Source organism: Hoplias malabaricus, chromosome X2 (genome assembly GCF_029633855.1).
Source record: "Hoplias malabaricus isolate fHopMal1 chromosome X2, fHopMal1.hap1, whole genome shotgun sequence".
In the NCBI taxonomy this organism is placed as follows: domain Eukaryota; kingdom Metazoa; phylum Chordata; class Actinopteri; order Characiformes; family Erythrinidae; genus Hoplias; species Hoplias malabaricus.
In genome coordinates, this window is record NC_089819.1 from 24,570,681 (window position 1) to 24,583,245 (window position 12,565).

The window sequence follows — 12,565 nt, forward strand, 5'->3', positions numbered from 1 at the left end:
AGATCAAGTTCGTAGGTAGAGGTTCCACTGTATATATATAATATTTTTGTTTTTTAGATCATCATGTTTAGGAGACAAGGATGGCCCTAGTTTTGCCAGCTAAAGACCTTTTCTTTGTAGTGTAAAAGCACAGAAATGTCTGACTGTAACGCCACAGGCTTTGGCGCCATGTTCAAAAAGTGTTAAAAGAGTGTACAGTGGGACACTGAAGGTTATGCACCTTGTTGCGATTAGCAGCAGCGCTGGGGCACAGGAGGAGCAGAGAGAGGGCAGTGCTTTGCAGTTCCTTGCAGACTTGCCACAAGAAGTGGCGAAAAGATCCGCCTGAGAAGGAAAAAAAAGAAGACATCTTTAAAAACACACCACTTTCCACATCTTTAGAAAACAGCAGAAGTTCCTCACATGGTGTGAAAATTTCATGAAGAATGAACAAACAGATATGCTCCAGAATTACTTGAAGTAAAGTCTGTGACATTAACATGCATTAAAAGGAAAATATCTCTGCCTTCTGTGAAGCTGGTATCATGGAGATATTATGTTTGGTTCTGGTCAGTAATGATAAGTTAAGCTGAGAATTTAACTCGACCACAGAGTGAATATGTACTGGACACTCACTGGTGCCATGGACTTCTTCTCCAGTGAATCTGATGTTGAAGGAGTAAGTGGGGTCCCCTCCGCTCGCGAGCCTCACACACAGCTGAGACGAGTGGACGCTGGACAGCTGCCGAGCTGCCTGGCAGAAGTAGGTGTTTTCTGAGGAGTGGATCTCCCCTGTACACACATGAGCGCACACACATCTTTCACTGAACATGCATAGGTGTATATATGTATGATCGCAGTAAATGCTGTTAAATAACTAGTTCGCTGTCAAATGTAATCATGGGAAGTCCAAGTAAATAATCCTTACTTAGTTAAGTAATGTGACATAACATATGATTTGGTGTTGTGTATTGGGCAACAACGCTGCTCTCTAAACCCTAAAAACCCTACGGTTTGATTCCTAGCTTGAATAAACACACTATGCTACAACATATCCTTGGCAAAGACTCCTTGCCTCTCGACTGTAACATGACTGTGACTATAAGTAGCTTCGGTTTAGAGCGTCTGCCAAATGCTGTAAACATAAAAATGTAAATGAATCTAAAAATGTGAAAGCGCTGACGTTACCTCCCACAATCTCCAGAGGGTCCAGTGTGATTTCAGGAGCTGCGTGGTCAGCCGTGCGCTGCACCGTTGCATTCAGCACTCGGTTCATAACAGTCACTTTGGTGTCGTAAAAAATAAGGCCTGGGAAATGAATCACATACATTTTTTGCAAAGATTAATAAATGTAAAGACTAACAAATTTCAGTAAGTTCAGACTTTGCTAATCATTCTTTCATTCTCTGTAAGCGCTTGTCCAGTAGAGGGTTGCGCTGGGTCTGGAGCTTTGAGTTTTGAGCTGTCAATCCACCTGCCAACGTGCGTTTCTGGACCTTGGGAGGAAACCCACGCACACACAGGGAGAACACACCACACTCTTCACAGACAGTCGCCCGGAGGAAACCCACACAGGCACAGGGAGAACACACCACACTCCACACAGACAGTCACCCGGAGGGAACCCATGCAGACACAGGGAGAACACACAACACTCCTCACAGACAGTCACCCGGAGGAAACCCACACAGACACAGAGAGAACACAGCACACTCCTCACAGACAGTCACCCGGAGGAAACCCACACAGACACAGAGAGAACACACCACACAGACAGTCACCCGGAGGGAACCCATGCAGACACAGGGAGAACACACAACACTCCTCACAGACAGTCACCCGGAGGAAACCCACGCAGACACAGGGAGAACACACCACACTCCTCACAGACAGTCACCCGGAGGAAACCCACACAGACACAGAGAGAACACACCACACTCCTCACAGACAGTCACCCGAACCCACAACCTCCAGGTCCCTGGAGCTGTGTGACTGCGACACTAACCTACTGCGCCACCGTGCCGCCTCACTTTGCTATTTTATTTTATTTTATAGGATGCAATGACATTCAGTGGAACACATCCATAGGACAAAAAATATCAAGTTGATTGTTGTGATTTCTAAAAATCCGATTCATTTCTCATCTTCTGCTGCTTCTTTTCTGCTTAGACCATTTCAGGCTCATGTTGGCAATAGGTTGAACAAAGAAGCCCAGGTATCTGTGCCCCACACAGCTTTTTCTAACTAATCCAGAGGGATCCCCAATTATTCTCTGGCAAGCTGGGAGATATAGTCCCCCCAGCGAGCCCTGGGTCTACGTTAGCCTCCTCCCAGCTGGCTGTGCCTGATATACCAACCTCAGCTGGCTCCTCTCAGCACAAAGGAGCAGCGGTTATACTCCAAGCTCCTACCAGAAGTAAGAGTTTATTAACATTAACAATGAGATCATATGTGGAACCTCACCTTTGGCCTCACACAGCAGGGCAGCAATACTGTTCTGATATGTGTGTGTCTGTCTGAGCTCCACGAGTGGCAGGAAGAAACTCTCTAGCGTGTTGTTGAGCGACTGCAGGAGAGCGAAGCGCAGACGCAAACTTTCCACAGGCACGTCTACAGAAGATACAAAACACAACAGCTTCAATACAGTGGTCAAACATCAAGCTGTTAACACAAACAACTTCAATACTTTTAGGGAATGGGAAGGTTACACAAAAAACATCTTAATATCTGTGGAGTGTGTATAATCTCTGTGTAACAGCATGAAACAAAACGATACATTCTGGAGCAGCAAGGCGCCTAACAAAGCCTTTACAAAGCCTTTCAGCACTGGGCTGCTGAGTGAAGCACCTCTGGGATAAAATGGAGTGGCTTTTGTAATCCAGAACTAATCATACATCAGCATCTGAATGCTTTTAAATCCTCACTAAAATGTTTTTTGTACAGATACCAACAATGAAAAGCTGAAACAGGTTTATAATCTTACTCAGAAGGCATGAGACACGGGGGTCTGCTGCATCCGTGGGGTCCAGGTAAACTTCATGGGGGTGGAGGCGGGCAGGAGTGATGGCCAGATGGCGGCAGAGACGATTTATGTACTGTACTAGAGCTATGTCCATCTCTAATGTCCACTTCCTGCTGGCTTTCTGGGCGTGCCGTGTATCAATGCATGAGCATCTATTGAAGAGAAAGAGGTTGGGACTGACATTTTAAAAACACAACACTATGAATCGTCTTAGTGAGAAGCTGGACCTGGCGTGTCGTGGCAGTGAATAGCTCAGTGATCTGCAGAGTCTAGGTCTCGATGTCTGGGTTGAGTTAAAAATATACGGTTGCAGTAAGACTTATCTAGGGCTTTAATTAAGAGTCTTGCCTGTTTTTTTTTATTGTGGGATTTTTCATTTTTGGGATGAGGATAACAGGGGTGTGTGATGTCACGGCACATGGGCATTTGGTCTTTTCCGATTGGTCAAATTCATTCAACAAGCTGTGTGTTTGTGTGTGAAACTGCCTGACAATTTAAATTAAAGACAACATTATTGTTGTATTGATGAGGTAGGCTATAACCTCTTACCATCTGAAAAACTGATATTTTCTTTAGTGTTCTTTAGTTTCTTTAGTGTGGCTGCAGGGAACCAGGATACAATCTGATTTCTGAATATCGATGCTGCAAGGAACCTCTATGAATACTGGATTAGTGAGGAATGATGATTGGGTGGTGGGTCTGCACAGAAGATTAATCAAGCGGATCAAACAACATATCCATCTTCTTCTGCTTCTGGAAGGATGTTAGCTATACCTCTCATAAAACCACTCTCACAACCTTCCAAGTTCCATCTAGACAAGGTTTTCGCAAACTGTGTACTGTGAACCACTAGTGAACCATGAAGCAACATCTAGTATTCCTTGGGCCCAAAGAAGTAGTATGTATCAGCGGTCAAATGACTGCCACTCAGCGCTTCTAGTGTTAACGTCATCAGTTTCATCCAACTTTTCTATTTGCTTTACATTTCTTACATATTTTAGTTTCTGTGATTGAAATGAAATGGACAATACATATAAATTTTAAGCGATTGTTCAGGCTCTAATTCTCATGTTTTCGCTGTCAGCACTTGAGGGTAGAAAATACAAAAAAAAAAGAGACCATTTTACATGTTTTAAGCCCCTTGGGCCGTTATGCTTTCCAGTTATAAACAAGTGAGCTGTGAGGCAGAAGAGGTTGAGAAGCCCTGATCTAGAAAACCAAAAGGTTCACTATCATTGGGTTAAGAACTCTTAGTCACAAATAAATGCTACACATCTACTTCCCATTTGTTCATGATGTACCTGCTTCCCACAGAAAGAAAGATATCATGTCAAAGAACATTGTTCTAATCAAACAGTGATGGTACCTTTCGAAATGCAGGTCATAACCACATGCTAGAATGGCCCTCCAGACACTGCGAATGTCCTGCTTGGCTCGGTCCACTGTGAACTTGTGGAAACCCTCCAGAGTCAGATACTTCTCTTCTGGAACTGGAATAGGGGAGAGACAGCATTGAGCAACAATGAGAAAACTGTCTCACACTGCTGAAATTACCCAAAAGGAAAAATATTGGGACCTCTTTGAATGTTATTCATATGACACACACTGACATGAGTACGCACTCTCAGTGGGTTATAACACTCTATACGTTCAACACTTTAGACATACAACTTCTAATAGGTGATGTAAGGTGCACCCACTGCTAACAAGTGTTCAACACCTTGTATAATCTACATTCATTTAAACATTACATGGTTGGGGGGGGGGGGGGGGGGTCACATGGGAAATAGTCTCTGCACAGAGCAATAACAAACACTAAGCACTCAAAATGTAAAGTGAAAACCTTCAAGCTTTTTGGAAGGTGACTTCTCAGGGTCTTTCTCATCAGGTCTGGCTTTCTCTGGAGACTTGGGCTTCAGGACTGGTTTCTTCTCACTTAATGCAGTACTGTCAAAATAATTGTCAATATAATTAATACATTGTATTGGACGTTTGATGTCTGTTCATTTAAGAGCAAATTCTAGATGATGCAATATATATACTGCACATTTTTAATTAGATAATACACTTTTACAGAGTGGACTGATACACACCTGCCATCAATATATGGTTTTCTTGAACCTTTTGATATTGTAACACCAGGCTACAGTGTGGAGTACTTGCAAACTTCACACTATTCTTAAACAGTAGAGTGAGCGTCACACTGAACACACCCTCCCCATCTATACACTGAGATGTTTGTACAGAAGCTGTACCCAAGGCAGATGTAGAAGTGACTTACAACAGCATATGTAGGATGGACGCCCTTACTTTCAAAGTTAGAAAATTTGCAAAAAAGACTCACCGGACACTGTTGAGTACAGACTTCTCTTTTATTGGGGGCTTGGTGATGGGTCTTTTTGTGCTGACCACTTTGCCCTGGTGCTGCTCCTTGCCTGCCTTGCTGTATTTGCATTTGCTGGGTTTTACCGTGCCATATTTACGAAGAATCTGTAGATACACAAGTATCGCTGTTATTGTTTCTTAATGAAAAACTGAGATGCTAATAATTAATAAAAAAAAAAAAAAAAAAAAAATCACGGCGGTGCAGCAGGTTAACGTCGCAGTCACACAGCTTCAGAGGCCTGGAGGTTGTGGGTTGCGGGTGCTCCGGTTTCCTCCCATGGTCCAAAAACACACATTGGCAGGTGGATTGGTGACTCCAAAGTGTCTGTAGGTGTGAGTGTGCGAGTGAATGTGTGTGTTGCCCTGTAAAGGACTGGTGCCCCCCTCCAGGTAGGCTCTGGACCCAACACGACCCTGAACTTGATAAGGGTTACAGATAATTACCGAATAAATAAAGCCTGAGAGAAAATGTAATTTTCAGTCATGGTGCTGATCATTTCAAAATTGACAGAGTAAGATGGTGGTGGGGTGGGAGGGGTGTGGGCAGATGCAGATCTATGCAGTGAGGGTTTAAATTCCTGCTGCATCAGGCATAATCTAAAACTGTCCTCTGTTCTTTACGCTGTGTGAACGCGTCACGATGAAGGGACCAATATAAGATGATGTTGAAGAGTTTTGTAGCTCTACCCCTGCCCCCACACCCACTTAATTGTCAGCACCAGAACTGAGTACTACTCACTACTGGAGTATATATTTTTTATTTTACATTAATTTCCATTACAATTTCATTCCATTTTTTCTTTGTCCTGAAACAGTATTTTGGAGAAATAAGGTCTTTGCCTGACAGACATTACAATTTTGTCACACATTTGATAGTAACCTGTACCACTGACCTGTGTGAGCTGATCCTCCAGCAATTTTTTAGGTGGTCGTATGTGGTTGAAGAAAACGTGCAGCAGGTTGCCAGGTGTCTGAGAGCTGATCTGTTCTTTGCTGAGATAAATATCGGACGCTTTCACTGGCTTGGTCGGGGTGAGGCTTAGCATCTGCTCGGAGTGGACACAACTCTTAAATATGTCTGTGAGCAGATCCCGTGCCCCAAGAACCAGCTTGTCCCCTGGAGGAGCATCAAATGAAGATTACAAGTCTGAGGGATTACAAGTCTCTACAGCTGTTTGATTCTACACCTTTGTGTATATTCTGACTAGAATAAAGTAAGCAAAAAGCAAATGCCAGAGCTCCAACCTCTGATAGACTTGTCAAGGAAGTAGTCTTCCAGAGCAGAGCTGCCTTGGGTGTCAAATAAACTCTGGTTAACGCTGGAGGCCGTCAGGATCTCTTCATTGGTCATCTCCATCAGTTCCTCCTCTCCTTCAAGACTGGACAGGCCAATGAGGTCACTGCTGTTGAAGAGACTGGCTCGAATCTTCTCCAATTTGGCTCTGGCTCGTACCTGTTAAAAAACAGAAGAGTCAGGTTCTGTCAGACAAACACAAACCTCAGTCCTGAAAGGGTCTCAACAGTAAAAACAGTGAAAACAGCAATGATTAAGAAATTATTTTTCATTTGAAGCAAATTATCTCTTTATTTGTCTTTATACACTAGTGCACTAGGGGCTGTGAACACACATCCAGACTGGTGGGCAGCCATCCCCAGTGCCTGGGGAGCATTTGGGGGATTCAGTGCCTTGCTCAAGGCTATATATCAGGTGTTCCCCTACCTCTATGACAGCATAGCCTTTAATGGGGCGTGCCATGCTGGCGCTGTTTTCAAGTGAAGTGACTGTGTACAGGGATCCTCCGTCTGACACTGAGGCGGTTTCTCCGTTTTCCAACTGCTCACCGAGGCTTCCAAGACTACCCAGGCTTCCTGTGCTGCAGAGGGAAATGTCCAGGCTTTCCTGACTGGACACTACGTGAGCCTCTGGGGGTCCTTGAGGTTGTGGCTGAGGGGCGACAGTGCCTGCTAACAGCTCTTGGTCCACAGAGAGCTCGCTGGCTGTCCTGGAGACCCCCTGAGAAGAGCTGCAGATAGACGTCTGACTGGTTGATGCTGAAGCGCTCATGCTCACTGCTGGATTTGCACTGCTAGAACTATCAGGACTTTCCACTGTGCTTGGATGAGGCCGTTCTGCTTTGGTGTCCTGGGGAGTGCTTGGGGTTCTGACTGCAGCTCCTTTAATCTTCTTGGGGTCTTCTTCCTGGAGAGGGATGAAGATTTCGTCTTTGAAGAGACCTCCGTGCGCATTGCAAGCCTTTCGGATGGCGTTGCGAACCACAGATTCCTCCAAGTGTGTGGGAATACCGGAAAGTACCAAGAGCCGTCCATGAGCGGTAGGACCCACCAGGGCCTGACAAGCATCAGCTACAGCATCTCCAGTGACGCCTAGACCCTGGGGGTCCTTATTTGTCAGGTGCCTTATTATCATGAGCAATGTTAAGCCACGATGGAACCACAACATATCTTCAGGCTTTCCCCCAGCCACATTCAGCAAAGCACTATCACTCTCTGAAAGTCTTGCACCGCTCCCAGAGCCTCGTTTTCCCGAACCTACAGTCACAGCCGTCACCGAAGCTGCAGCTCTCTCACGCTTCAGCTTTACCTTCTTTCTCTTAGACAACAAGCTTGGGCTTTGAGGAGTCTGCCCAGGCGAAGAAGAGGACGAGGAGGAGGAATCACTGAGGTTAGGAGCGCTCGAAGACGAAAGGGTGCCCACGGTTGTCGTTCCACTTCCACTGCCCACGTTAAGTGGCAATGTGACCTCCGCCACAGCCAGACACACCTCCATGAGGGAATGGAAGTAAGTAGAAAAACGACTTTGCTCGGAAGTGAGAGCCAAAGAGCCGCTGCTCCCCGAAGTGCAGGAGCTCCCGCTTGCCAGCCCCCAGCTCTGAGTCTCACGGTCGTAAAGCTTTCGGAGCTCCGTCTGGAGAGCCATGAGCACTGCCAGACACGGGTTGAGGAGAAGTGCGATGGAGCTGGATAAGCCTGAGGGGCCTTTGCGCTGTTCCAGGTGATGGATCTTCCGGAAAAGCTCAGCCAGCAGGTGGAAGACCAACTCTTTAATGCAAGGTGCAAGATCAGTGGTCCACAAAAGTCCACCTGGAAAATGGATATGGGATGATTAAGGTAATTTGATAACAGGATAATTACATTGTCACTGTCTTTAATTAATAAAAAAAACCCAAAAGTTACTTGGAATAAAAGGTCTGTACTGTACACAAATTAAATGTAAAACAGGATTAAGTCTTCTCCTGTAATGATTTTAATAACTTTTGGTGTTTCTTTTACTTACTGTCTGTCTGTGTCTCTCACTCACTGTCTCTCTCACTCACTCAGTTTCTCTCACTCTCACTCTTACTCACTGTCTCTCTCACTCTTACTCACTGTCTCTCTCACTCTTACTCACTGTCTCTCTCACTCTTACTCACTGTCTCTCTCACTCTTACTCACTGTCTCTCTCACTCTTACTCACTGTCTCTCTCACTCTTACTCACTGTCTCTCTCACTCACACTCACTGTCTCTCTCACTCACACTCACTGTCTCTCTCACTCGCTCACCGCCTCTCCCTCCCTCGCTCACTCAGTCTCTCTCTCCCTCTCTTTCTCACACACACACACACACACACACACAATTAATTTAGAATATGTAAACAATGTTTATATTCCAGTTCTATTGTCTTTAATAACTACGTTTTGTAAAAAGTTCATTGCCCTTTTAAGGTGTATACTTTCATCATTACACTAGTTTATTTTCTTTATGTCAGTTACAGTTTATAGCAATTATTCCTAGAACAATATATCACCCAGAAAAAAAAGCAGCCATTGTTAAAGGCCTAGAGGTATATTCAAGCTAGTATTTTGGATTTCAGAAATACAAAGAACACTGAAACTAAAAGGGCAGAAATCTGCCACTTCTTACCCAGCAGCTCCACAACCTGCAGAAGCACAGAGGAGGGAACAGTGTCCAGCTCCTCCTCCGAGCGCTCACTGCTGTCTCCCAGAGTCCAGGTCAGCAACTGCTCAGCGAAGGCCATGGCCAGAGGAAACTCCAGAGGCAGAGAGTGCAGTACCAACACTGCCCCAGGAGGGGGAGACACGCCTGTGAAGAGAGACCAGCAAAAAATCTGCATTTTCGTACTGTCAGATGTTTTTGGAAAATAACAACAACAATAATAATAATAATAAAAAAGAAACCCACTCAGTCGTCCAAGACTCTGCACATCTGTATGTGTCATACCTAACTTGATGTGGACTTTGTCCGTGGGGATGATAACACTGGGATACTGGTTGGTTGTAGGAGGAGGTGTAAGTCCGGTGTTTGAAGGGGAAGCGTCCAGAGGATAACACACAGCCTCCATCAGATTCAGCTGACCGTTACGCCTCACTTTGTGTCCGAGACCGTACACCATCACCCGAGCCCAGGGAGCTTTATACAGAGAAGAGCTGAGGGACGAAGAGCCGAATCAAAATCAGTTTATTTCACCACGTGCGATACACAGACATGGAATTGTTCTTGGTGACTGACAACCGGAGCACACTCAATGAACACGTCAAGCAGCCTATTGAGCAGCAGCAACCGTAAATACTGAGTGTACAAGACCACAGGCCGAGGAGTGTACAATGAATTACTATTTAAAGTATATTACAGTGTGAAATGGTGCTGTGGAAATATCAGCAATACACTACTGAATAATATTGAAGACCATCATGTTGTGTAAACATACACTATAAATATGATTCAGTGATGAATTAACTTTTAAAAGCACATTCATTTATTAATATTTATATAAAATGTAGACAGTTCTATGGTTCATGATTCAAACTTCAAAACAAATATCAAACTCACTCTTTGCGGCAGCCAAGCTTGCTCTCTTTACAGGAGACGACCACAAACGTGGCGCCGGGGAAGCTGACGTCCATGCTGACTTTGGACTCCGAGACTGGGAACTCCTCTGATGTGAACTGCTCTGGAGCGTTCTTGATTGTCATCAAAACAAAAATATAAGTAAGAAGCCTGAGAGACAAGGTCACACTAATTTCACTGATGTGCATTGTGCACTACCGCTGTTAAATTGTTTTAGTCTTTTTATAAATTATGAGATAAATTACAATTATCTACCAATATATTATCATCTACTTATAAATAATTGATAAAAAATTACAGTACCATCACATGTCTGTTGTTATAAATCCATGCACATACATACATACATACATACATACACATATATATATATATATATATATATATATATATATATATATATATATATATATATATATATATATATACATACATATATATATATATATATATATATATATATATATATATATATATATATATATATAAAAATAGCAGTTAATGGCAATTAAATTTCATTCATTCATTATCTGTAACCCTTATCAAGTTCCAGAGCCTACAGCCAGACAGTCACCCAGAGGAAACCCACACAGACACGGGGAGAACACACCACACTCCTCACAGACAGTCACCCGGAGGAAACCCACACAGACACGGGGAGAACACACCACACTCCTCACAGACAGTCACCCGGAGGAAACCCACACAGACACGGGGAGAACACACCACACTCCTCAGACAGTCACCCGGAGGAACCCCACGCAGACACAGAGAGAACACACTACACTCCTCACAGACAGTCACCCGGAGGAAACCCAGGCAGACACAGGGAGAACACACCACACTCCTCACAGACAGTCACCTGCGGTGTTGCTATCAGTGTGTGAAGAGTGGGAGAAGAGGGTTGCATTGACAATCCAACACAATGGGCAGCACTTTGAACACATTTTATAAGTGGTCAGAAACTTGTAAATAACTCAAGAAAGTTACATTAAAGCCAAGCACACCATTGATTTTCTTGTGAAATTCCCAATACGTTTGATGTGTCACATGACCCTCTTCCCATTGAAAAACAAAAGTTGGCTCCAAAATGGCCAACTTCAAAATGGCCACCATGGTCACCACCCATCTTGAAAAGTTTCCCCCCTCCCATATACTAATGTGCCACAAACAAGAGGGTGAGAGGGGTGAGACCAAACAAACAAATCCATAAACCTAATAGCTGATTTAGAGTCAGTATAATACTGATATTGGCAGATGCCAGAGGATAGAGAGAGAGAGAAAGGTTTAATACCTGCAGGAAGCAGCAGATTTGTTTAGTGAGCTCCAGTAAACTGTCCTCTCCCTGGTGCAGGGCTCTGCTTATGGCCACGGTCAGCCACTCTCGGATGGTCTGCGCATTTCCCTGATAGAAGAGCTCAGTGGGGGAGCAACTCTGACCCTGAAGATTATGAAGGACTGACTGAGCCAGAAGGATGGAGCTCGAGCTGATGGAGCCATCTAGAAAAGAAAGGAGGACAGGAAAGTCAGCATGGAAGTTAATAATAAATAACTGACATTAATAATATTTCAAATAAAAATATTTCTAAAATGTTGTACAATAAACTGTGACCTCAATATGTAACCCATCAATGACAGTAACACACACACACACACACACAGGTTATATGGGGCAGTACACACACACACAGCAGGTGGGGGAGAGAGACCGAGTGGCAGAGAGAGACAGAGAGAGAGAAAAAGAGAGACAGAGGCAGAGAGAGACAGAGAGAGAGGCAGAGACAGAGAGTGGCAGAGAGACAGAGAGAGAGAGAGAGAAAAAGAGACAGAGAGGCAGAGGCAGAGAGAGAGAGAGAGAGAGAGAGAGAAAAAGAGACAGAGGCAGAGGCAGAGAGAGAGAGACAGAGTGAGAGAGAGTGAGTTCTGTTCTGTCTTCTGTCAGGGGACAACAATAAAATCTTTGTTAAATAAAAAGATTTTAAATTTAGTTGCATTTTAAACAGTTTTAACTTACCTGGCAGGGGCGGAGCCAGCAGCTGATTGGACAGGAGCTGCAGGTGCTCGAGGGTGATGTCACGAACGGCAGGAATGTGGAAGAGACGAGTGAAGGTGTGAGGGCTCTTTGGAGCAAAGATATTGAGCAAAGCCATGCGACAATACAGACGTGCCAAAGCACTCTCGCAGCGCAAGAGCTCCCTGAAACACACAGATCAACACAGTTCACTGATCCGCTGACAAAAAAACCACTGATAACCATTTACTGTGAACCATGTTTTCTATATTTATTTTTCTGATCCCATCCCTTTTGGAAG

General features: G+C 44.3%; 1 protein-coding gene across 4 annotated transcripts in view; it reads right to left on the reverse strand.

Moving 5' to 3' along the window:
• Nucleotides 1–12,565, reverse strand: part of LOC136676491 (probable E3 ubiquitin-protein ligase HECTD4) — a 70,776-nt gene that overhangs the window by 6,828 nt on the left and 51,383 nt on the right. For all 4 annotated transcript variants that reach the window (XM_066653562.1, XM_066653561.1, XM_066653560.1 and 1 more), the window contains 16 exons: nt 12,268–12,449; nt 11,548–11,753; nt 10,236–10,366; nt 9,627–9,832; nt 9,309–9,488; nt 7,107–8,488; nt 6,632–6,839; nt 6,280–6,503; nt 5,346–5,491; nt 4,845–4,948; nt 4,368–4,491; nt 2,963–3,153; nt 2,443–2,589; nt 1,168–1,287; nt 616–771; nt 221–324 (listed from right to left, as the gene is read on the reverse strand). In XM_066653562.1, the coding sequence (XP_066509659.1) occupies nt 221–324; nt 616–771; nt 1,168–1,287; nt 2,443–2,589; nt 2,963–3,153; nt 4,368–4,491; nt 4,845–4,948; nt 5,346–5,491; nt 6,280–6,503; nt 6,632–6,839; nt 7,107–8,488; nt 9,309–9,488; nt 9,627–9,832; nt 10,236–10,366; nt 11,548–11,753; nt 12,268–12,449 (3,811 nt within the window). The remainder of the gene's footprint in view (nt 1–220; nt 325–615; nt 772–1,167; nt 1,288–2,442; nt 2,590–2,962; nt 3,154–4,367; nt 4,492–4,844; nt 4,949–5,345; nt 5,492–6,279; nt 6,504–6,631; nt 6,840–7,106; nt 8,489–9,308; nt 9,489–9,626; nt 9,833–10,235; nt 10,367–11,547; nt 11,754–12,267; nt 12,450–12,565) is intronic.